This window comes from Oncorhynchus kisutch, linkage group LG6 (assembly GCF_002021735.2).
Source record: "Oncorhynchus kisutch isolate 150728-3 linkage group LG6, Okis_V2, whole genome shotgun sequence".
Classification (NCBI taxonomy): domain Eukaryota; kingdom Metazoa; phylum Chordata; class Actinopteri; order Salmoniformes; family Salmonidae; genus Oncorhynchus; species Oncorhynchus kisutch.
Window position 1 is genome coordinate 68,582,742 of NC_034179.2, and position 23,472 is coordinate 68,606,213.

At 45.3% G+C, this 23,472-nt stretch overlaps 2 protein-coding genes across 13 annotated transcripts in view; one reads left to right on the plus strand and one right to left on the minus strand.

Moving 5' to 3' along the window:
* Nucleotides 1-329: 329 nt before the first annotated feature.
* Nucleotides 330-6,451, plus strand: LOC109893281 (transmembrane protein 98-like). Of its 3 annotated transcripts, XM_020486432.2 has the most exons (9): nt 362-548; nt 920-967; nt 2,622-2,859; nt 3,354-3,425; nt 3,664-3,795; nt 4,003-4,036; nt 4,127-4,242; nt 4,340-4,399; nt 4,573-6,451. In XM_020486432.2, the coding sequence occupies exons 3-9, from the start codon at nt 2,729-2,731 to the stop codon at nt 4,772-4,774; spliced, it is 747 nt and encodes a 248-aa protein (XP_020342021.1). In that variant the 5' UTR covers nt 362-548; nt 920-967; nt 2,622-2,728; the 3' UTR covers nt 4,775-6,451. The 3 variants fall into 3 exon arrangements, with proteins under 3 accessions (XP_020342024.1, XP_020342021.1, XP_020342022.1); XM_020486435.2 differs by lacking the exon at nt 3,354-3,425 and having other exon boundaries at nt 330-548; nt 4,573-6,374; XM_020486433.2 differs by lacking the exons at nt 362-548; nt 920-967 and adding an exon at nt 1,852-1,955 and having other exon boundaries at nt 4,573-6,374.
* The window catches only part of LOC109893280 (supervillin), a 37,296-nt gene continuing 20,069 nt past the window's right edge, over nt 6,246-23,472 (minus strand). For 7 of the 10 annotated variants that reach the window (XM_031827260.1, XM_031827268.1, XM_020486430.2 and 4 more), the window contains 26 exons: nt 22,659-22,890; nt 21,616-22,163; nt 21,265-21,373; nt 19,897-19,947; nt 19,680-19,742; nt 19,419-19,493; nt 19,177-19,333; nt 18,963-19,058; nt 18,789-18,869; nt 18,412-18,613; nt 18,066-18,238; nt 17,597-17,716; nt 17,332-17,468; nt 16,933-17,080; nt 16,363-16,508; nt 15,913-16,088; nt 15,676-15,814; nt 14,863-15,312; nt 14,552-14,654; nt 14,229-14,436; nt 13,985-14,118; nt 11,537-11,692; nt 11,058-11,201; nt 8,327-8,439; nt 7,937-8,092; nt 6,246-6,933 (listed from right to left, as the gene is read on the minus strand). In XM_031827260.1, the coding sequence (XP_031683120.1) occupies nt 6,847-6,933; nt 7,937-8,092; nt 8,327-8,439; nt 11,058-11,201; nt 11,537-11,692; nt 13,985-14,118; nt 14,229-14,436; nt 14,552-14,654; nt 14,863-15,312; nt 15,676-15,814; nt 15,913-16,088; nt 16,363-16,508; nt 16,933-17,080; nt 17,332-17,468; nt 17,597-17,716; nt 18,066-18,238; nt 18,412-18,613; nt 18,789-18,869; nt 18,963-19,058; nt 19,177-19,333; nt 19,419-19,493; nt 19,680-19,742; nt 19,897-19,947; nt 21,265-21,373; nt 21,616-22,163; nt 22,659-22,890 (4,204 nt within the window). In that variant the 3' untranslated portion in view covers nt 6,246-6,846. The remainder of the gene's footprint in view (nt 6,934-7,936; nt 8,093-8,326; nt 8,440-11,057; nt 11,202-11,536; nt 11,693-13,984; nt 14,119-14,228; nt 14,437-14,551; nt 14,655-14,862; nt 15,313-15,675; nt 15,815-15,912; nt 16,089-16,362; nt 16,509-16,932; nt 17,081-17,331; nt 17,469-17,596; nt 17,717-18,065; nt 18,239-18,411; nt 18,614-18,788; nt 18,870-18,962; nt 19,059-19,176; nt 19,334-19,418; nt 19,494-19,679; nt 19,743-19,896; nt 19,948-21,264; nt 21,374-21,615; nt 22,164-22,658; nt 22,891-23,472) is intronic. The other 3 variants (XM_020486431.2, XM_031827265.1, XM_031827266.1) reach the window with 2 other exon arrangements.

A 23,472-nucleotide genomic window follows, 5' to 3' on the forward strand; every position in this document is an offset into this window, starting at 1 on the left:
AATAAACTATAACCCTAATTATTTATCACCTCTGAAGGGCCCGTGGGTTCGATGAGAGTCTGGTTACAACGAAGTTCATTTCTATAGTTTAATTAGACTCCAAGTGGTTAGCCTGGCTGATGTCACATAATAAAGTCTCAGATATAAACCACATATCTCTGATTATAAACTTTTTTTTTATTATTACAAAATGTATTTTTTTTCAGGTTAAATCTTGTGCATGTCTATAAACCCTGTATACATAAACTAGGCCTATTTCTTAGCCGGTTACAAACAAAGTATTTCAGCAAGCGGACCATACATTCTTGTGCGCGCGTAACCGTAATCATTTGCTCATGCACGGCACTGCTAATTTGAGTTCACTCTTGCAAAGTTAGGCGAACTTCCATCACTACTCACTCACCGGCTGCCTGCTCAGTGCTGAGCCGTTCACGTATGGCCTGTGCGCGTTCCCGTTTTGGAGAGATCGGTGCCATCTCCGCTCGCCTTGAGGAAAAGGTGCTTTGTTTCTCAAAGCTATAATTCAAGAAAACTGACCAAATGTATAGGTAAGTCTATTATTCTCCAACACATTTATGATAGGTGTGTTTAGTTTACTTTCCGTATTCAGAATAGGATGATGCAAGTGAATTATATTAGGTTGGGGGGAATTAATTGTATTACTCTATGAAATCTTAACTGTTCCTTGAGGAACAATAATGATTTGGGGGGTTATTTGGGGTTCACTGACCTAACAATTATGCAAATATTGCAAATGCAGTTCTGATATGTAGGAAGTTAACCACAACACAACTGGGAAACTGTAACTCTGACTAGTGAATAGAAAAATATATTTATCATTATTTATGTATTCATTTCATGTATTATTTCAAAGATTGGAGATGATGAGATGAGGCGCTGTTGCTTTTTTTTTTTGCAGAACATTGTTCCATGAATGATCTGTAGTTGGAAATTCAACTCGATTCAGGTAAATCTTTGTTTTTAAAGAGCTTGGTCTCACATTGCAGATATTCCTCAAATGACTGGATACACCCCTTTCTCACTATTCCATCATCAACATTGTTGCTGTAGTGAATTTGGGGGTGTGGGAACTGCAATCTGGAGCAGAATGTGGCCCTTCGTGAGGGGGCACAGAGATGTTTACATTAAGCCTACAAAATGTCTCCAGGCTCTAGTCTACTGTGTCTCACTACATAAGAATCAAAAGATGGTGACCACAGAATATTCTTTGGTCAGATGGTTGAAGGATGTATTAAATTGAAGTACTACAATGTTACGCAATGACACACTATAGGCTGGTAGGGCTGGTCGGGTTAATAAATAGTGGTCCAATGGATCTGGCCAAAATTACAGAATAAAACAGTCATCTGTCTATCAAATCATCTTTTTGCAATGGAAACGTCTGGAGAAACCAATCAAAACTCCACCCCTCTGAAACCAGAGGCCTTTGAACAGAAAAGGAGTCCAAAATGATTGATTGAAAGAGAGCGGCGAAAGAACTGTATGATACGGCCAGTGTGCTGCAGATTAATCTGCTTAAAGAATTACAACATTCCAAAGCAGAATCTCATATAATCATCTGGATCAAAATGCTGGTTGGGAATGTTGTAATTCGGTAATTCCGTTGCCCATAGTGACTGCACAAAAAGCTGTGTTTCAATGGTGTCTCTCCACCGTATGAGTGCCCACTCACTACAAAGCTATTATGTTGTACCAGAAGTAATTTAGTCTTTCTGCTCATGGCCTCTTATGGTAGTAGTGAGACTCACACGCACACATTGGGCTCCCAGGTCGGGCAAGGCTAGGTTAATGAGTGACTACACCAGGCAGAGGACAGGTACTGTATTTTGTGTAGTCTTTGTTTGACACATCCTGTGTGAAAACTACACACTGTGGTAAGACCATCAGAAGTACATTCCAGATTCGCACAACTAGGACCCGAGAACCCCAAAAGGGTAAGAGGGTAGACAACAGATATTGTTTCTTTTGAAAGGATATGGTTTGATTTTGCTGCGTGTAAATTTGGATCCTGAACAGCGAGTCATAAAGTACGTCCGATACCAAAAACACAACACTCACAGTACACCGTAAAACAGCTCACATGACTCTGATTAAAAGCTTTGGTTTTGGATCTGAAATAGATTATAAAGCATTCACATCATTTTTAATGTGGGTTTCTTGTAGGATGTGGTTGCACCGGGAAAAAAAAACATGCAATATTATGTTAATCTCTTCCTATAATGTCTGATTATATTATTTTAGGTTGAGATTCAGATGTTATGATCCACTAACTGTGTTGTATTAATGGACAGTATGTACTCTGCTACAGTAAACGAAGCAAACACAAAGGGCATGTCCGCTGATAGCTTTCAATGAGTTCAGATAAAGATCTGAGTTTAGTTTGTTTTGGAGGTGTTTCATATTTAGTAGCCAAGTCACAGGGCATGTTCTCTGTGGTTTGTAAAGTAGGCTATATCTAACTACGTAGTTGCACATGGTCGAAATGGAAGTTGAAGTATGTCATTTTCAGATGGCTTCTCAGCTAAAGCGTCTTTAAGGTGTAGAAATCAACTGTCTGTAACTACCAAACTACCAACCACTAATGACCAACTCCTCCACAGATGAGCGACCAGCCATAACCACCAAGCCCAGACAACCAGAACCCTGGTCAGAACCCCTTTCTCTCCCCCTGTTGCCGACTGCCGACACCCTGGGACCCGTCGTCGCCATGGAGACGGTGGTGATCGTGGCCATTGGGGTGCTGGCCACCATCTTCCTGGCCTCCTTCATTGCCCTGGTGGTGGTGTGTCGACACCGCTACTGCCACCCCCACCACCTGCTGCACCACTTCAACTCCAAGTCAGTGCCTAGTATAACTACTAGCTACATACAATACATCTGGGAGGGGGAGGGAGGGGACGGTGGCATCTTGGGTCATCAGGGTTAGGGCCTTACTCCTAGCCGTGCCTAGTGTGCCTAGGTAGCTTCATCTGGGAGGGGGAGGGAGGGGACAGTGGCATCTTGGGTCATCAGGGTTAGGGCCTTACTCCTAGCCGTGCCTAGTGTGCCTAGCTAGCTTCATCTGGGAGGGGAGGGAGGGGACAGTGGCATCTTGGGTCCGTCAGGGTTAGGGCTTTACTCCTAGCCATACCTAGTATGCCTAGCAAGCTTCATCTGGGAGGGGGAGGGGACAGTGGCATTTTGGGTGGTTATGGGTAGTGCCCTGAGTTTGTCCAGACAAGGAAAACCCTTGGCCCTAGTGATGGGGTTTGTGGCCTAGGCCCTACAATGCATTAGGTGGTGGTAAGGGGTCCTGGATATAGCTGATTCAACTGTATCCCACTCTTACCCAGGCCCAATGGACTGACCTGCTGGTTTGAAGCTATAAGTCTATGGATTGAACAGAGCGACTTCACAGCACTAAGGTCAAAACGATACACGGGATTAATACTAAGCCAACATACAGGGGCAAAGTTCTAGAGCCAGTAATATTTCTCTGTCTCACTCTCTCGCTCGTGTTCCCTTTCTTTCATACACACACACGCTTCTATTCAGAATACATACCCTCCCTCTCACACACCTACTCAGTACACATTCCCTCCCTTTCTCTCTCACACACTCACTCTCTCTTCCCTTCATCATGACTTCTCTCCTTCCCCACAGACCCAGTGTTGACCTGATCGGTGCCATGGAGACCCAGAGTGAGCCGTCTGAGCTGGAGCTGGACGACGTGGTCATCACCAACCCTCACATCGAGGCCATCCTGGAGAACGAGGACTGGATCGAGGACGCCTCGTACGTCTGCCATGTGACACTGACATGTGCCAGGAGTAAATCAGGCCAGCTGTTGTAGCTATTCGTATATATAGCCTTCCGTGGTTACAAGAGTAATAACTTTAACATGAGCATAACATCATCAAGTTCAAATAAGTGATAGATCTCTGACATGATCATACAAAAAAATGAACCCTTATTTACAGCTTTTCTCTCTTTCTCTAACAGTGGATTGGTTTCACATTGTATCTCCATCTTAAAGGTAATGTCTATGTGCTGTACACCCTGCACGAATACATCGTTTTCATTACGATCTAACTCAATGATATTTACACACTCTCTCCATTGGCAGATCTGCCACACCCTGACTGAAAAGCTGGTTGCCATGACAATGGGCTCAGGCGCTAAGGTGAAAGCCCCAGCCAGCCTCAGTGACATCATCACTGTGGCTAAACGCATCAGTCCGAGGTAACTGTCAGGTTATACAGTGCTATCACATAACCCTTAAATGATCTAACCGTGCTTCGTCCTTCATCACCACCCATCATCCCGTGTGTGTCTGTAGGGTGGATGACGTTGTGCGGTCAATGTACCCTCCCCTGGACCCCATACTTCTTGATGCCAGGTACCTAATGAAGTTTGCTTTTGTTAGATGACATCATTTATAATGGTTTGAGGGGACAAAGATAGCTGGGCAAATAGACAATATAGACCATAGTTCTGCTGATGGAACTCATATGATTAAGAGGTCTCTGATGGAGAAATTCTAAATGTCCTTTGTCTATTTTGTCCCCTCAGGGCCACCGCCCTCCTCCTGTCAGTCAGTCACCTGGTGCTGGTGACACGCAACGCCTGCCACATGTCTGGCAGCATGGACTGGATCGACCAATCACTGCACGCCGCTGAGGATCACATGGTGGTGCTGCGGGAGGCGGCGCTAGCGTCTGAACCAGAACGGAGTCTACCTGGAATAGATGTGCAGAGAGAGCAGGCTATCTAGAACACACAGACATGTACATACACACATGCACACACACATTCACATAGGCAAGCAGGCACATACACTCCTTCTCTATATATCATACAAATAGACACATTAATGCACATCTCGGGCACATTCTCACGCATACACAATGCTTGATAAACACACAATTTAAAAAACTCAACACATTCCCAAAACACACATTCCCAAAACACACATTCCCAATGATCTTTCTCACTGTTCTGTGCTGATTTACATACAGATGGGTTGCTAGATAATAGAAAAGAGCTGGTTTTAGAAAAGGATGGGTTGCCAGATCCTTGTGCTATTTTGCTCTTGATCCTTTCACTTTTACCATGTTTCTGGTTTTGTATATAGTTATGTATAACCATAATGTATGTTATGATTAGGATTTATATAGATTTTATGTTACACTCTCAGACTCAGATTGTTTTGTAAGTGGAGAGCTCACTGAGACAGGCTTGTGTGTAGTTGTTGCCATGGACGACTGCCCCCTTGACATTCCTTCCTGGGTGTCGTCCATCTCCCAGCGGTGAGCTATAATCCACCCCGTTAGGAGTGCACAGTCACATGGAAGCTTACATTTAGTCAGACTAATCCATGTGGGGGAAAACCCTTGGACACCCAATAGGACCAAAGGCCTGGGAAATACATGCACACCTACTCAGAGCAATACACTCTTACTTAGAGCAATACACTCTTACTCAGAGCAATACACTCTTACTCAGAGCAATACACTCTTACTCAGAGCAATACACTCTTACTCAGAGCAATACACTCTTACTCAGAGCAATACACTGCTACTCAGAGCAATACACTACTACTCAGAGCAATACACAGCTACTCAGCGCAATACACTACTACTCAGAGCAATACACTCTTACTTAGAGCAATACACTCTTACTCAGAGCAATACACTCTTACTCAGATCAATACACTCTTACTCAGAGCAATACACTCTTACTCAGAGCAATACACTCTTACTCAGATCAATACACTCTTACTGAGAGCAATGCACTGCTACTCAGAGAAATACACTGCTACTCAGAGCAATACACTGCTACTCAGAGCAATACACAACTACTCAGAGCAATACACTCTTACTTAGAGAAATACACTGCTACTCAGATCAATACACTACTGCTCAGAGCAATACTCTTATTTAGAGAAATACACTCTTAGAGCAATACACTCTTACTTAGAGCAATGCACTGATACTCAGAGCAATACACTGCTACTCAGAGCAATACACTGCTACTCAGATCAATACACTGCTACTTAGAGCAATACACTCTTACATAGAGCAATACACTGCTACTTAGAGCAATACACTGCTACTTAGAACCCGGAGTCAAATAATTCAAGCTCTGAAATTCAGCCTAAGAGAAGACTGCCAGTATAACTGCAGCCTACATCAGATAAGCAGAGCTCTGTGATGGAATGATATTGATTGAGATGAAACATGAAAAAAAGTGTCCACTCCTTTATTTTCCTGGTTTCCGTCGTTTTATTACAATTGATTGCTTTTGTATGTAAGCTCTCCTGTCTGTGTTTTCTCCTCCCCACCCACCGTTCGTTAGTGATGTTTCCTTATCTCCTGCCTTTTTCACCTTTCTCTTTTTTTCCCCCTTCATTGATTTGTACAGGTAAATTAAAGTTTCATAGGAAAATGTGTAATGCTGTTTCTTCTTCTTTTTAGTTAACATTTCTGAGGGAATCCACAGTCCGTAAGAAAACCACACACTCATGTAAACTCTAGGAATAAGAACATGGATCCAGTTGATTGGTTGGGGATAAGGATGGTTGTCCTGCTGTTTGACGGTATAGGCAGTCTTGTCTCTATGCAAGTGAGAGCGATTGGCTGAGAACGAATAAGGCCCTAAAGCACCATACTTAAAGAAGACACACAGATACAACTTAGAAACAGCTACTAAGAAAACACTGTACACGATTTGCCATCACCTGACCGGAAAATATCATTCTCTTAAAAATAGAAAATACAAAAACATTTTCTCCTCGGGATCTGTTGACATAAATAAAATGGGATCTTTTTGTGTTTGTTTAGGTTTTCAATAGAGTCCTTTGCTTTTTTTCAGGCTGACTTGTTTCCAGTTTGGGAGGGAGTCATATTCATCTCTCTTCATCTTCAAAATAGTCTGAAACATATAATCAAACAGACATTACTTCAGATACTGTAGGATACTGTAGGATACTGTAGGATACTGTAGGATACTGTAGGATACTGTAGGATACTGTAGGATACAGGATACTGTAGGATACTGTAGGATACTGTAGGATACAGGATACTGTAGGATACTGTAGGATACTGTAGGATACTGTAGCATACTGTAGGATACTGTAGGATACAGGATACTGTAGGATACTGTAGGATACAGGATACTGTAGGATACTGTAGGATACTGTAGGATACAGGATACTGTAGGATACTGTAGGATACTGTAGGATACTGTAGCATACTGTAGGATACTGTAGGATACTGTAGCATACTGTAGGATACTGTAGGATACTGTAGGATACTGTAGGATACTGTAGGATACAGGATACTGTAGGATACTGTAGGATACAGGATACTGTAGGATACTGTAGGATACTGTAGGATACAGGATACTGTAGGATACTGTAGGATACTGTAGGATACTGTAGCATACTGTAGGATACTGTAGGATACTGTAGCATACTGTAGGATACTGTAGGATACTGTAGGATACTGTAGCATACTGTAGGATACTGTAGGATACTGTAGCATACTGTAGGATACTGTAGGATACTGGAGAAAAGCAAGCACCCACTGGTCGTAGGGATGAACATTTTGTGAAATATTTACATAGAAACCTACATATATCATGTTGTTTTTATCATCTTGAGACTACCAACATAAGATGTTTCAATTGGCCACATCATTAAGATGTTAGTGGTGCGCCCTAGTGGCTGTCAGGTGTAGCTGCACTCTGTTTTATATAACGTCATAATACTGTACAAAACATTCAGCGGACGAATGTATCCAAAGTGTGCATACATAGTCCGTGCATACACTTTCATATGAGTGGCCCCAGTGGGAATCAAACCCATTATCGTGACGTTGCAAGGGTCATGCTCTACCAACTGAGCCACACAGGACAAGCGTGTTTGTGTGTCAACCTGGAAGTCGTGGTCGGAGAGGTATATCTCCAGGCACTGGGGGTCCACTCCCTCGGGCAGAGGGGTCTGCAGCAGCTCCTCTAGGGGGTACTGGGTCTTACTGAGCTGGGCCAGGGCGTCCTGCACCAAGGTCAGCTTGACCCGCCCGGCCTCCCCCTGGACAACAGCATTCACAAGTCAGCATATCTAAATCTAAAACATACCTGACTTTGAAAGACAAAGACTGTGGTGTTGCTATGACAACAGTCTTTACCCAACCAGATAATACTGAACTGTGCTTACTGCTGTTGTGAAGTTATCACCGATGATGCTACTGATGTGTACAGATGCTATTATTGATAATGAAAATTATTATGAGGAGGAGGACGAATTAGTCCTCTTTTCCTGTACCTGTGTGGTGGGTGTGGGTCTCTTCTCCCAGCGAGGGAAAACGTTGGTGAAGGTGAGGGGTTCTACTCCGTCCTGGATGAGGTAGGCCTGAAGGGGGCGCCTCGGGTTCCTCTCTGAAACACCACCAACACACCCCAAACCGTCAGAGAACCACAGAGCAACTTAACCCCTAACTACAGCATATCCCCGACACACTCCAACCACTCCAACCATCTAAACAACTCTGATTAAAATCTGGACCTCGAAGTCAGTTCCACTGCTTTTTTAACTTGTTCTTCCCTCTAATCAAGGACTGATTTGGACCTAGGACACCAGGTGGGTGTAATTACCAGCAGTACTCTGGACCTCATAGGGTACCCCATATCTAAACAATCAAGGTTTTTTACATGATGTATCTAGCATTGAATGGAATAGATGGAATTCATCCCTAGCCTTTTCTTACTTCCACAACGCATTCCAGGATGTATGCAATAGGCCCCTTTAAACAAAAAAATCAAGATTAAGGGCAGAGAGAACCCTTGGTTTACTAAAGAATCATAAGGGAACTAAATGCTATGTGGGCTAACGAAAAAAGGGACTGGTTTGGCAGATGATCGGATGGCTTTTAAACGTCTTCGAAATATGAGTGTGGCTATGATCCGTAAATTGAAAGCAGACCACTACCTGAAATCTACTTCACATAATTTTAATTATCCATCCAAATTCTGAAAAGGAGTGAAAGGTTTGGAGTGCAAAAAAGATACACAGCTTCCCAAACAATTGTTGGTAGGCACACAGATTGTAACTGAGAGAACCTACATTCTGAAAGCCTTGAATCTGCATTTTTTAGATGCAGGCAGTTTATTTGAAAAGGTCAAAGGTATAATTGAGCCCTATGAGTTTACCTGACACCCCTGTGCACTCCTTTACCAGGTTCTCCTTTTCATCCTTCTCTGTTTCAGAAGTGTGTATAACCCTGAAAGAAATTGATGGAAAAAATCCCCTGCCCCTGATGAACTAGACCCCCGCTTCCTGCACCTATCTGCAGACATCATTGCTCAACGCTTAACATGTATTTTTAAGCTCAAGCTTCACGTTAAGGAAATCTCCAAGTTATGGAAATCTGCTTTTGTACTGCCTCTCCTGAAAGGTGGAGATCCTTCGCTACTCGACAACTATCGACCCATATCAAAATTGTCTGTACTGTCTAAGGTACTGGAGTCCTTAGTTAGTAGGCAGCTAAAGGCCTACTTCCAAGAAAACAACATTTGAAATGGAATGCAATCTGGTTTTAGGTCTGGCCACAGCACTGTTTCAGCAACATTGAAGGTTTTAAATGACATCCACTATGCTCTTGATAAGAAGTTACATTGTGTGTCTGTCTTTATTGATTTGTCGAAGGCTTTTGACACCGTGGACCATGCTGTGTTAGTGCAAAGGTTCAAATGTTGTGGAATTACTGGTCATGCTCTAGACTGGTTTATAAATTACCTATCAAATCGTACACAATGGGCAATGACAGATTGTTGTAAATCTATAGAGGTGTGCTCAGGTGTTCCGCAAGGTACTATTTTGGGCCCACTGTTGTTCATTTTGTATATCAACAACATTGGGGATCTTATTGAAACAGCGGATGTTCATTTTTATGCAGATGACACTGATCTTTATTCAAGTGGTAGTAGTTTATCTTCGGCTTTTGAAAATGCCCAAAGAGCATTTAACATCATACAACAGAATCTGTAGGATTTAAAGCTGGTTCTAAATTCAGGTAAAACAAAATGCATGCTATTTTCAAATGTCAGGCATGTTACTAATCATGTCATTGCTGCATTGGCAGAACATACTATAGAGCAAGTTAAAGTGTACAAATATTTGTGTGTGTGGGTTGATGATAAGCTGAGCTTCACTGTGCATGTAATGAACTTGATAAGGAAGCTCAAGCTGAGAATAGGTTTTTAATACCGGTATAAGGCTTGTTTTTCTTTTGAGGCCAGGAAGGAGCTGGTATGATGTACATTACTGGCGGTTTTAGATTTTAGTGATGTTATATATATATATATATATATATATATATATATATGCAGGCCTCAAACACTACCCTGAGAGCACTAGATTCAGTGTATCATGCAGCCCTCAGGTTCATTACAAATCAAAAACGTCGAACACATCATTGTGATCTCTACAGCGCTGTTGGCTGGTCGTCATTGACCTTGCGTAGGCTTAAACACTGGTATTCACTGATTTATAAGGCCATATTGGGTATAATGCCATTTTATCTCTGTTCTTTTTTTAGTCAGGTCTGTAAATAAATATCAATTACGGTCCCATTCTCATTTGCTTCTAACAGTACCAAAAATTAGAACAGGTCATGGTAGAAATAGTTTTAGTTACTTAGCTCCGTGGTCCAGGAACTCTCTCCTGAACATTAAAAATTTTTATGATCTTGTTTCCTTGGTGGAGTTAAAACACTTGATCGATGTATATATCATAGAAGAGTGTAATTGTCTTTAGGACAGCTGTTTTTAGTCAAGTAAAATGTTTTTGTTGTACTGTATGTGTGTTTATAGTTTTGTTCAATGTTGTGTTAGTGTATGTAAGTTGTTTTGTCTGAAACGTTGTTCCCCCTGCTGCTATTGGACCAGGTCTCTCTTGGAAAAGAGATGTTATCTTAATGAGAAAAACCTGGATAAATAAAGGTAAAATAAAGAATATACATTTTATTTGCTGCCTTGCTTAGTCTACATGCTCTCACCTTTGCAGTACTGGAGCACTGTCTGCATGGCACACCTCCTCTCATTAGCCCAGTGGATACAGGCTGAGCCAGTGGTCTGACTGTCCTCAGGCTCACCTGCCTGCCACAGATACAGCTCCATACAGTTATCCAGCAGGAACAGGGCTGGAGAGGGATAAGAGAGAGAGAGAGAGAGACAGAGAGAGAGAGGGAGTGAGTGAGTGAGAGGAAGAGAGAGAGAGAAACAGCGAGCGAGAGAAAGAGAGAGAGAAAGAGAGAAAGAGAGAGAGAGAGAAAGAGAGAGAGAGAGAGAGAGAGAGAGAGAGAGAGAGAGAGAGAGAGAGAGAGAGAGAGAGACAAAAACAGTGAGAAAGGGAAAGAAAAGGAGGGATATTAGGTGAGTGTTTTGTACCTCGAGTCCTTGTGATAACAATGGAAGTTGTGTTTATGAGTGCGTGCATGCATACATGTGTGTGTTTGGGCTTTGAGCGGACACTCACCTGGCTGTGGCACAAAGTACAGGCTCTCCTGGACAAAGGGCATCGCCATGACAACCCCTGGCAACCGTGCAGGGCTCTGCAGCTCCTCCCCCTGGAAGGTTCCGGAACGGCCACTCAGATGGAAGAGGCGTGGCGTGAAGTTATACTTCCCTGGATCTGAGAGATAACAACACACAGCATCTCATCACATCAACCTCTCAACCTTCCAGCACTCAGTCAGGTTCAGCTGGTGTACACCTTCTTACATTAGTCATATGTGTGTTCATTTAAAAAGAAGACATTTGGGCTGGGATATCTGTTCAGGTTATTCTGAGCTTTCAGGTATTCTGTTAAATACAGTGCCGTGAAAAAGTACTTGCCCCCTTTGTATTTTTCTCTACTTTTGCATATTTTTAGTATTGAATGTTGTCTGATCTTCAATCAAAACCTAATATTATATAAAAGGAACCTGAGTTTACAAATAACAAAAAAATGTATACTTATTGTATATATTTAATTAACAAAGTCGTGCAACATCCAATTCCCCTGTGTGAAAAAGTAATTTCCCCCTTACACTCAATAACTGGTTGTGCCACATTGACTGCAACCAAATGCTTCCTGTAGTTGTTGATCAGTCTCTCACATCGCTGTGGAGGAATTTTGGCCCACTCCTCCATGCAGAACTTCTTTAACTCAGCAACATTTGTGGGTTTTCAGGCATGAACTGCTCGTTTCATGTCCTGCCACAACATCTCAATTGGGATTAGGTCTGGACTTTGACTAGGCCATTTCAAAACTTCAAATTTGTTGCTTTTTAGCCATTTTTGTGTAGACTCGATTGTGTGTTTTGGATCATTGTCTTCCTGCATGACCCAGCTGCACTTCAGCTTCAGCTCACAGATGGATGGTCTGACCTCCTGTAGAAGTCTCTGATACATGTCTACATAGAGCCATGACTACATGGAACTATATTCCACATCAGGTAACTGATGCAAGCAGTAGAATAAGATTTAGGGCACAGGTAGAAATACACAGCGGGGACTGTGCGGTACAGACACACGCATACATTGTGATATTGTTGTATGGTGGTAGTGAACATTTTGTGTTGTGGATATGTGGTGGTGTAGGGATGGTATATGATGTCCTGTTTTACCTTTAGCTCATTCAGTACAAACATAGTTCACTGTTTGATATGTAATGTGGATGCTTTGGATCCCAGGAAGTGCAGCTGCTGCCTCGGGAGCAGGAAGCACCTGGAAGCACCTGGATGATCATCAAGACTCTTGGAAGAATGTTTTATGGACAGATGATTCAAAAGTCTAACTTTTTGGACGACATGGGTTCCATTATGTCTGGCTAAAACCAAACACTGCATTCCACAGTAAGAGCCTCATACCAAAGGTCATGCATTGTGGCAGTAGTGTGATGGTTTGGGGATGCTTCGCTGACTCGGGTCCTGGAGGAATTCCGCTCTGTATCAGAGAATTCTACAGGAGAATCTCAGGCCATCTGTCTGTGAGCTGAAGCTGAAGCGCAGATGAGTCATGCTGCACGACAATGATCCAAAACACATATAAGCAAGTCTACACGAAAATGGCTAAAAAGCAACACATTTTACATTTCGCAATTGCCCAGTCCAGACCTAATCCCAATTGAGATGTTGTGGCAAGACTTGAAATGAGCAGTTCATGCTTGAAAACCCACAAATATTGCTGAGTTTCAGCAGTTCTGCATGGAAGAGTGGGCCAAAGTTCATCCACAGCGATGCGAGTGACTGATCAAAAACTACAGGAAGCGTTTGCTTGGAGCCATTGTAGCTAAATGTGGCCAAACCAGTAATTGAGTGTAAGGGGGCAATTACTTTTTCACACAGGGGCATTGTGTGTTGCATAACCTGGTTTATTAAATGAATGAAATAAGTATGTCATTGTTGTGTTATTTGTTCACTCAGGTTCCCTTCATCTAATATTAGGTTTTGCTTGAAGATCTGATAACATTCAGCATCAAAAATATGCAAAATAGAGAAAATTAGAAAGGGGGCAAATACTTTTTCACGGCTCTGTATTTGAAGGTGTGTTTTGTTCAGGTATGAACAGGAGCTGAGAGGTGTGTTTTGTTCAGGTATGAACAGGAGCTGAGAGGTGTGTTTTGTTCAGGTATGAACAGGAGCTGAGAGGCGTGTTTTGTTCAGGTATGAACAGGAGCTGAGAGGCGTGTTTTGTTCAGGTATGAACAGGAGCTGAGAGGCGTGTTTTGTTCAGGTATGAACAGGAGCTGAGAGGCGTGTTTTGTTCAGGTATGAACAGGAGCTGAGAGGTGTGTTTTGTTCAGGTATGAACAGGAGCTGAGAGGTGTGTTTTGTTCAGGTATGAACAGGAGCTGAGAGGCGTGTTTTGTTCAGGGATGAACAGGAGCTGAGAGGTGTGTTTTGTTCAGGTATGAACAGGAGCTGAGAGGTGTGTTCAGTACCTTGCAGCATGCAGTCATAGGTCTTCCTGTCCTGCTGCCCAATAGCGTTCCAGAACTCCACAGGCTCCGCCCCTTCTTCCACTTCCTGCACCCTCGAAAGGCTATCACTGCTGAGGCCCAGTTCAGGAGGGCACCTAACACAGAGACAGCAGAAAGCACACATACCCACGTATTAATACTGTTTGCATTCCAACGAATGAATACATACAGAAGCACAATAACACATCCATGAAGGGAGACTTACATCTGAGTGAGTCGCTCCACAGCCCTCTTGCCCGCCTCCCGGGAGCTGGCATGGACCTTACAGCCGTACCACAGGTAGAGCGCCCCCTGTTGACTGTTGAGCAGTATGAGAGAACCTCGGGAGCGCAGGCTGCCACAGCTACAGTCCACCTCCAACAGACTGGCCTCCTCAGGCAGCTCCCCACGCACACAGAACAGACGCCAGACCCCTACAAGACACAGAGAGAGTGCAGTTAGGAACACACTTCTATGCAGAACACAGACACACAACCAGACACACACACCACCTAAATCAGAGGAGGTAAAGCCAAGGTAATATCCCACCTGTGTTGTTGGTGGTGTCCGCTCGGCAGCCTTTGTGGATGACCAGACCTCCCTGGAAGAGCTGAAGGAAACACGGAGGCTCCTGCCCCTGAGGCACCATCACCTTCAACAGGACAACAACAACACAGGTAGAAACATCAGTCAGAGAGCCAACTGTACTCAACAGCAATAACACGGGTTAAACTCAGGCCTCTGAAATGCTAGGCAGGTTTAACCATAGACATCCTATAACTTGCCTGTTCTATATGTGACTCTATGGTTTTAACTGAGGCTATGGGTGGTTTAAGAGTTTAATTGGAAGAACCACCCACCTGTGTTCCCTCATGACTCCTGAGTGCAGACGCGCCTCGCCCATTGTTACTAGAGTGCCGGCCCTGCCAGATGAAGACAGCAGAGCACTCCCTCCCAGGCTGCCCGCTTTCATCCACTGGGCTGAGAGTATAGGTCCAGCGGATCAGGTACGTGTCTCCTTCATGCAGCTGCCCTGGGCTCTCCAGGGTCTCGCTGTCCTCAAACTCCTGAATGTGCCAGGTATCCACGGCAACAGTGCTCAGCTCCACCTGCCGCCCGTCCTCCAGGGGTACGACCCCATGCCCCCTCTGAACGTCCACCCCCTCCAGGACTGTAGAGACCACCCCGTCCCCTGGCAGCGCCACCCCCTGCCCTGCCACCAGCGCCTTGGCATCGCACGCACACAGAGACACACACTCTATCTGCTGCTGGGGCAGGGGACTCTGCTGGGGCCACACTGGCATGGCAGTCTGCACAGAGAGATACAGTAGAGAGAGGAAGGGAGAGGAGAAATACAGTCAAAGAAGACCAGGCATCTTTCTCACAGTCACTCTGAATCTGTACAGGATGGGTCCTATTTGGCTTTGAGTCATGTGTTTCGCACATTGACTCGGGACCGGTATCCCCTGTATAGCCTCGTTATTAATATTTTATTGTTGCTTTTAAAAAAAACGTTTACTCGAGTTTATTTAGTAAATATTTTCTTGACTCCTATTTTTCTTCAAACGTTATGTTGGTTAAGGGCTTGTAAGTAAGCATTTCACAGTAAAGTCTACCGCTGTTGTATTTAGCACGTGACAAATACAATTTGATTGAATCTTTCTCTAACTAACCTGTGCCTCCTCTACCACCATTGCAGCCGTCTCCTCCTTATCTGCAGCCCAGTCCAGAAACTTCTCCCTGAAGAGGGCTGTCTCCTTGTGCTCAGAGACACAGCCAAACAGGGCCCAGTTGGGCCGTCTTTCACCTTGCCTGTACACAAATCACACACATAATGTATCAATGAATACAACAATATGTATTTAAATGAGGTATTTTACTATGTAAGTGCCTGTGTGGTGTGTACCTACGGCTGTATGCTGGGGTTGCAGTGTGTGGGGTCCAGTGGGTTGACCCTACAGTTGCTATAGTCGTAGGGACCACCCCACACCTGCTGGGCCAGCTGTACAGCCACACTCCTGTCACCAGGGGCAACATCCTTCCCATGCCACAGGTACACCTCGCTGCCAAAGTCAAACACCAGGGCCTGGTAGAGAGACAAGGGAACAAACAGAGACAGAGACCGAGACAGAGAGACAGAGGCAGAGAGACAGGGGCAGAGAGACAGAGGCAGAGAGAGAGAACCATTCAGAGATCAGATTCTATCTGTAGTGTTGAAAATCACACACACGAGTTGACAGATGGCATTCTAGTTTATAATCTTTGTATTGAGTTAAAACCCATTGATTGATATGTAGCACCAAGGCAGCAATGGCTGAGAAGCCACAGAAACACACAGGGGGATCCAGGGAGGGACTGACCTCAGTGGATCCCAGTAGGGAGACAGTAGGGATGGCTGCCCAGGCCTGCTCATGGGGTACCAGTCTGTTCTCCACCAGCCTGTACAAACAGTTAGACTCCACCACCCCACTCTCATATAGCTCATCCTCTTCTGGGGCTCCCGCTCCTACAGGGAACACACACATATACGATCACACCTACAGTACACAAAGACAGATGCAAATGGCCACTTACTGGTTGCTTGCATACTTACGTTCTTGGTTTCTTACTTACTGACTGACTTACTTAGTTTACTGACTGTTTGACTAAATTTGTTTACTGACTGACTGGACTGACTGACTGGACTGACTTATAGTTTACTGACTGACTGACTAACTTAGCTTACTGACTGACTGACTGACTTAGTTTACTGACTGACTAACTTAGCTTACTGACTGACTGACTGAGTTTACTGACTGACTAACTGACTAACTTAGTTTACTGACTGACTGACGTACCTAAAAGGGAGTTCTGGTTGTTTTAATAGGATTTTCACATAGTTTGTCTACTGAGTATGTGACAGAGTGGTTGGTGACTAGTTCTAGTCCGACCTCTGTATTGTGTCTTTCCTCCCAGAAGGTTCCAGAAGTCAGAGGCCAGGCTGTTGTCAGTATTGACCCCCTCCTCTAGGTGGATGACCTCACAGGCCAGGCAGCCCAGGTCCCCCTGTGTCTGGATCAACGAGGCCAGCTCTGACGCCTGGATCGAGACAGCAGAAGACAGGCAAACATCATCACCAGTTATAACGGACATGAATCAGTGGCTTCACATTGTGTTAAACTGCAGAATGTTAAATGTACTTCAATGGTATTATTCAAAAGTCATATATAGTTTGAATTACAGACGAATAAGACGCCCAACGGGAATCCCTCATGAACAATACAAGACAGGGATCTAGAGAGTAGACCGTCAGTACGTGATACAATGTGTGTGTCGAGTGGAAGTCGTACCTTGGCTTTCTCTGTGGCGTTGGCGAACTCTCCGCTCCAGAGGATGCAGTGAGTGGGTGTGACCAGCAGGAAGCAGTCTCCACTGTTCAGAGACCTGGCTGTGGGCTCCACCAGACGCACTTGCACATGATGCCAACCTGGCACCGTAGGAGACACACACACACACATGTTGAATAGAGAGTTTGTATCCACACACGCACATGCACACGTACACACTCATAAACGCAATCATATGCAGGCACACACACACACAATCTGTGCTGACCTTTGACGTGAATGAGCATGAGGTTGCTGATGGGCAGGTTGTTGCTGTTCCTCACTGACTCTGTGGAAGTGACATCACACAGGTGGACGTTACTGAAGTCCTCTGTACTGGCCAGACCTGCTAGAGTTCAGGACAGACATGGGACAGAGAGATCAGAGATGAGAAAGTCGTAAACAGTATATAAGAAGACTGATGAAAGAAAAGAGAGAAAGAGAGAGAGAGGAGAGAGAGAGAGAAAAATATATATAGAGAAAGAGAGAGAGAGAGAGAGAGAGAGAGAGAGAGAGAGAGAGAGAGAGAGGAGAGAGAGAGAGAGAGAGAGAGAGAGAGAGAGAGAGAGAGAGAGAGGAGAGAAGTATATATAGAGAAAGAGAGAAAGAGAGAGAGAGAGAGAGAGAGAGAGAAGTATATATAGAGAAAGAGAGAAAGAGAGAGAGATATCTCTCTGGTATATGTTAACATCACTCACACTTCTCCACTTGTGTCCTGTTAGTGTTCACGGTAGCCATGGTGATTCTCTCTCCCATGAAGTCCTGTCTGATGTCATCGCGGGCCGCCAGAGCACGCAGAGGGTTCCGGGAGCCCTGGGTCCTACGGGATGGACGCACTGACCGCCTGTGCTGCGCTACTTCTGATGTCAGCCTGCACACACACACACACAGAGACACACACACAGACACACACACACCCACACAACACAAAGGGGCATTAAGACACAAACACAGGAAATAAACACACTCGTACAATTAGATAGAAGTGTACATGTAAACACATACACACAGCCCCCCCCCCCACACACACACACACAAACTCACATGGGTGTGTTGGTCTGGCAGAGGGCACTCAGGTCCTGTTCTGGGTCAGTTCCAGTGGCAGCTCCAGCCCCAGCAGGGAGGGCAGAGGGTGAGTGGGGAGACACCTCCCTGTAGAAACCACCACATGTCTCCTGGTCATCAGGGGTCATGACCTCCTTCTCCCCCACTGAGGTCACCTCCAGGGGCGTGTCCTGGGGAGCGGCTGGGGGAGGAGAGGGGGACAACATGAGAGAAGTTACAGGTATTCTACTTCATTAGGATACTCAAAGCATCACTGAGAAAAACACAGTAAGTGATACAATAGACACTAGTGGATAGACTTCCTCTCTTAATCTGAGGTTTGGACAAATCACCCTATAATAGATAATAAGACGTACTATTCAACCTGTCCACAATGGAATCCAGTTTGTCCAGCTTTGTGTCCTCTTCCACCTCCATCCCAGGGTGACTGGAGATCTCTGTTGAGAGGAGAACCAGAGGTCAGGGATAGGATCTACAATCACAAACCAGACACAAACATCTTTTCTCTTTTGTGGATGGGGTATGTTTACCTTCACATGGGCATGCTGTTGCTGTGGCTCCTGTGGAGGGTCTCTTAGTGTGAGATGGAGGGGTCTCGTCTATGTCTGATACAGGGGTCACCAAACCTGCAATGGGACAATCCCACACAGGTCTGAGTGAGGGAAAGAAAGAGAGAACGAGAGAAAGAAAGAGAGAACGAGAGAAAGAGAGAGACAGAGAAAAGGAGAAAGAGGGAAACCTCACCTCTTTTCGCCATGCGTCCGGCCACAGTGTACTGGGCTGAGTCGTTGGCGGCTCCTCTCCCTCTGGTCTTCCACTGCTCCTCGCTGTCCTGTAGGGTTCTCATGCGCTCAGCCACCGACGCCTGTGGCAGCTCCTCCGCTTCTACTGGTCTAGTCTGCTGCATGTGCAGAGAACGGGATCAGATGCCATACAGTAACACCTACCAGTATGTGTGTGTGTTTTTTTTTGTGTGTATGTGTCACCTTCTGTCTCCATTGGGGCTGAGAGCAGACCTGGGTAGGAGAGGAGACCTCCTGGGCCTCATAGGAAGAGCTGGTCTGAGGAGGGAGAGAAAACAGGATATATGAAGGGGAACTACGTCAACATGTTTCACTGTAGTATCAACACAACTCACATCACAGCACTCAAACAAGTACATTTAAATGGACTATTGAGGGGCAATGGCGTGCAATGGACACACTTCACACTCACACACCTGAACGGGTGCTTGCACACACACTCACCTGATTGTAGCACATGACATATTGAGGTGTACTGTTAGAATAGACAGAGGAAAAGACAGGAACCTGGGAGGAGGATAAAGGAATAAGCCCAGGATTGGGTAGAACAGAATAGAATAGATGTGATATGACTTGTTGAAATAACCAAACACAGAGGTTTGTAGGCAACGGGGTGCACTATGTAGGGAATAGGGTGCCACAGAGCCTGCACTCCGCTTACCCAGCACTGAGGGTTGACGACTGGTGCATCATGGGAGATCTCATTGTCTTCCTACAGGAGCAGAGAGGGGGTGTGGTCAGCAAAGCCAAGAAAAAAAAAGAGTGTGAGAGGAGCGAGCAGGTGAAAAGAGATGCAAACAGGAGAAAGAGAGGGTGAAGAGCGATGAGAAAATGTATGGAGGTCTTTCTCACACACACACACACACAACCCAGACAACTGTCAACACTGTCCAGCTAAGGGGGCCTAATTGGGTCAAGGGGGTGTTCATGGAAGCATCTCAGTCTATCTGTTAACATTCCATGTCATTCAGAGCCATTCAGCCCATTCCTGGGCATTAGCACCAGTAGAAACGGCACCCATATCTAAGTAAAGCTATGATATTAAACACATGCCATAGTAAGATATAGGGCTGGTGTAGAGGTGCTATGATATTAAACACATACCATAGTAAGATATAGGGCTGGTGTAGAGGTGCTATGATATTAAACACATACCATAGTAAGATATAGGGCTGGTGTAGAGGTGCTATGATATTAAACACATACCATAGTAAGATATAGGGCTGGTGTAGAGGTGCTATGATATTAAACCCATACCATAGTAAGGTATAGGGCTGGTGTAGAGGTGCTATGATATTATGATGCTCTTTTAGTTTCAGTAGAATGGCAAAACTTGAACAAACTCTCAAATTAAGCACTGTTTGCTGAACCAGACCACACAACATATCTGTTCAACCTTCAAGAACAGATAGGACAGCTAACTAATTCCTCCTACCTGGCCACATCCTATTTCAATATCATTTCTGGGCGGCGTGCGGACAGCATCCCCTCTTATCTCCCCTGTGATCGGTCCCCCTGGTGACCCTCATCCTCCCTTCTTTCCCTGGCTGACAGGTTACACTAAACCCACTGGTTCCACCCAGAGGATTAGAGATTACAAGTGGAAGCCAGGGTCTTTTCTCTGGGCTGGTGTGTTACAGTGGGGGCCAAGCCATAGTATCACAGACTCTGAGGACTAGGGATTGTCTGGGAGCCTCCTGTGGATCTATATATCTATATCTGACTGAGAATGATATGTCCACAGCTGTCCGCTGCTCTGCTTTCCAGGCTTAGACTGGATTTGCCCCACTGTAATTCTGAGCCAACATATTCAAGATGCTAAACACAAGTGCAGACCCAAATCAACTATAAACAGCCAACCAACTGGCTCCAAAACACATGAGCCCAGTCCGTGTGAGATTTCCAATGCAAAACAGTGATGTCAGCATCTATCCACTGCCCACCATTCCCAGTAGCTGCCTGCTCTGACTGAGGTGTGTCTGTGTGTTTAGACTAAAGCGAGGTCCAGTAAGACGGCCGCTGGTCTTACCTTCCTCTGGTCCGCCAAGGTCACCTGGACGTGTTGTCTGGGAGGAGTGTCTCTTCTCACCCTGCCCCACTTCACCTCCTCTCCCTCCTCCCTGGAAGCATCTGACAGCCTGCACAGAAGCAGAGGGGAGGTCTAAAAAAAATTGCCATGCAAATCTCTCTCTCGCACACATGCTCACAATCACACACACACACACACACCTAAAAACACAAAGACAAACCTTCCATGACACTCAGCAATAGAGATCCCTCTTGCAGCACACAAATGTCAATACTCGCTCAGGGTCACAACGTTCACACACAAACACATAATTTAAAAGGCCCGTATGTTGGCTCTGTGTTAATTGTGTACCTGTCTCTCCCAGAGGTGTTCCCAGGGGGGTCCATCTGCTTTCTCTGTTCAGCGAGGGAAGGCCTCTCCTCCTGGGGGTGACCCTGCTCTGAGGAGGGCCTGGCTGGGCTACACACGGCCACCGTCTCCCTCCTGTTCCTGTTCCTCTGTCTCCAGGGGGCCGAGGAGGCTGGTCTCTCTCTACAAGGCACTGGTACATTGTCATGTCTTTCTGCCCTCCTCTCCTCCACCTCGTTCCCCCTCTCCCCTCCTCCGTCCTGGTCCTGCTGTCTGTCCTCCCACATAGTGTCTCTGTCTCGGTCCCGTACTGGTGCTCCAGAGGCGCTGTTCCTCAGGATGCCTCTGATCTCTCCTGGCTCCGAGTCCCTGCGCTGCTGCTGGCCCTGCTGGGACGGGTCAGGTCCTGTGGCAGGCTCCACATCGGCCCCGGGTCGAGGCTGGGCCTGACGCACCTCACTGGGCCTCAGATTGATGGACTGCTCCTGCTGCCTGTCGGACAGGGTGGGGGACAGGCACAGCGGGGGCAGTCGGATGGGGCCTTTCTGGAGCTGAGGGAGGACAAAGCGAGGAGAATACTGTCAGAGACATGGAGATTATAGATTCTACTCATCACAATAGTGTAAATTAGTATGAGAACTATAAGAAGAAGAGGTTCCTACATATTTCTGAGTCATCCATTTGGACCTGTCTAATTTTAGTGTGATTGAATTGGACGCGAGTGTAGTGTTCCCCTCTGGACAGTGTTATGGTTGATATTGGCTTGATACTGATCAAATAAAACTATTGATCAATCAGGTGCTCACAACAGTTAGAAGCACAGAGTGTGACATTCAGTTTGGTATACACATACACTTACTCACTCCCTCATGCTCACGTCAACATCCAGTATACACACACACACACTCACTCACACTCGCACTCATACACACACTCACCTGTGTCACAATCCACATTTCTCAGTTAAAGAGTGACACACACGCAATTGCCAATCATCTCTAATATTCCCTCTTCCATTCCTCTGAGGATGTCTTGGTCCCACTCACCAGGCTGACCTCCTCCACGGTGATGGGCTGTGTGCGGTAGCGCGCCCCCTTCTGCCTGCGTCTCTCTGGGGGGGCATGGGGAGCGGAATCCCCCAGGTTCCCTGGCAGGGACAGCTTGTTGAACAGAGCCAGCTTCTCGCTCATAGTCAGCTTATTGTTCTCATCGTCCTCCACTGCCTCTGCCTCGGCCTGCACAGCCTGGGCCTCGCCTGACTCTGCTGGCTGGGGGGTGCTGCAGAGACATGGGGTAGATAGGTAGGAGAAGGTGGTGAATGGAAGTCATGGATGAAGAGTTAATAGTTAAAACAGAGAAACAGCCATGTTAATTCAAATGTGGATTGACAGGAACTGTGGAACACAATGTGAGATATTTTTAATGCATGGCAGTAAATCAGTGTTTTGGCCTCCTCTCTGACTGCCCCCTGTTCTAATTAGGGGTAGGAATCTTTCTGTCCAACTCAGTAAAGGTCTCATAATTTTTTATTTTTTGATTGAACCTTTATTTAACTAGGCAAGTCAGTTAAGAACAAATTCTTATTTACAATGACAGCCTTCTTGGGAACAGTGTGTTAACTGCCTTGTTCAGGGGCAGAATTCTATATTTTTACCTTGTCAGCTCGGGGATTTGATCCAGCAATCTTTCGGTTACTGGCACAACGCTCTAACCACTAGACTACATGTAGATACCCAGACAGGACGTCATTATGAGTGAACAAACCCTGCCAGCTCTAGGTCTCCAATAAAAAAACGTAATGTAATGGCAAAATGTAGATCTCTACCTAAATAGACATACCCTAAATTAATTTTTATCATG

Excerpts from the sequence above, each read along its gene's own strand:
- LOC109893281 (XM_020486432.2), top strand. The coding sequence starts at position 2,729 with ATGGAGACGGTGGTGATCGTGGCCATTGGGGTGCTGGCCACCATCTTC. Across the intron at positions 2,860-3,353 it reads CTGCACCACTTCAACTCCAA|GCCCAATGGACTGACCTGCT; the intron begins GTCAGTGCCTAG and ends ACTCTTACCCAG. Across the intron at positions 4,243-4,339 it reads GCTAAACGCATCAGTCCGAG|GGTGGATGACGTTGTGCGGT; the intron begins GTAACTGTCAGG and ends GTGTGTCTGTAG.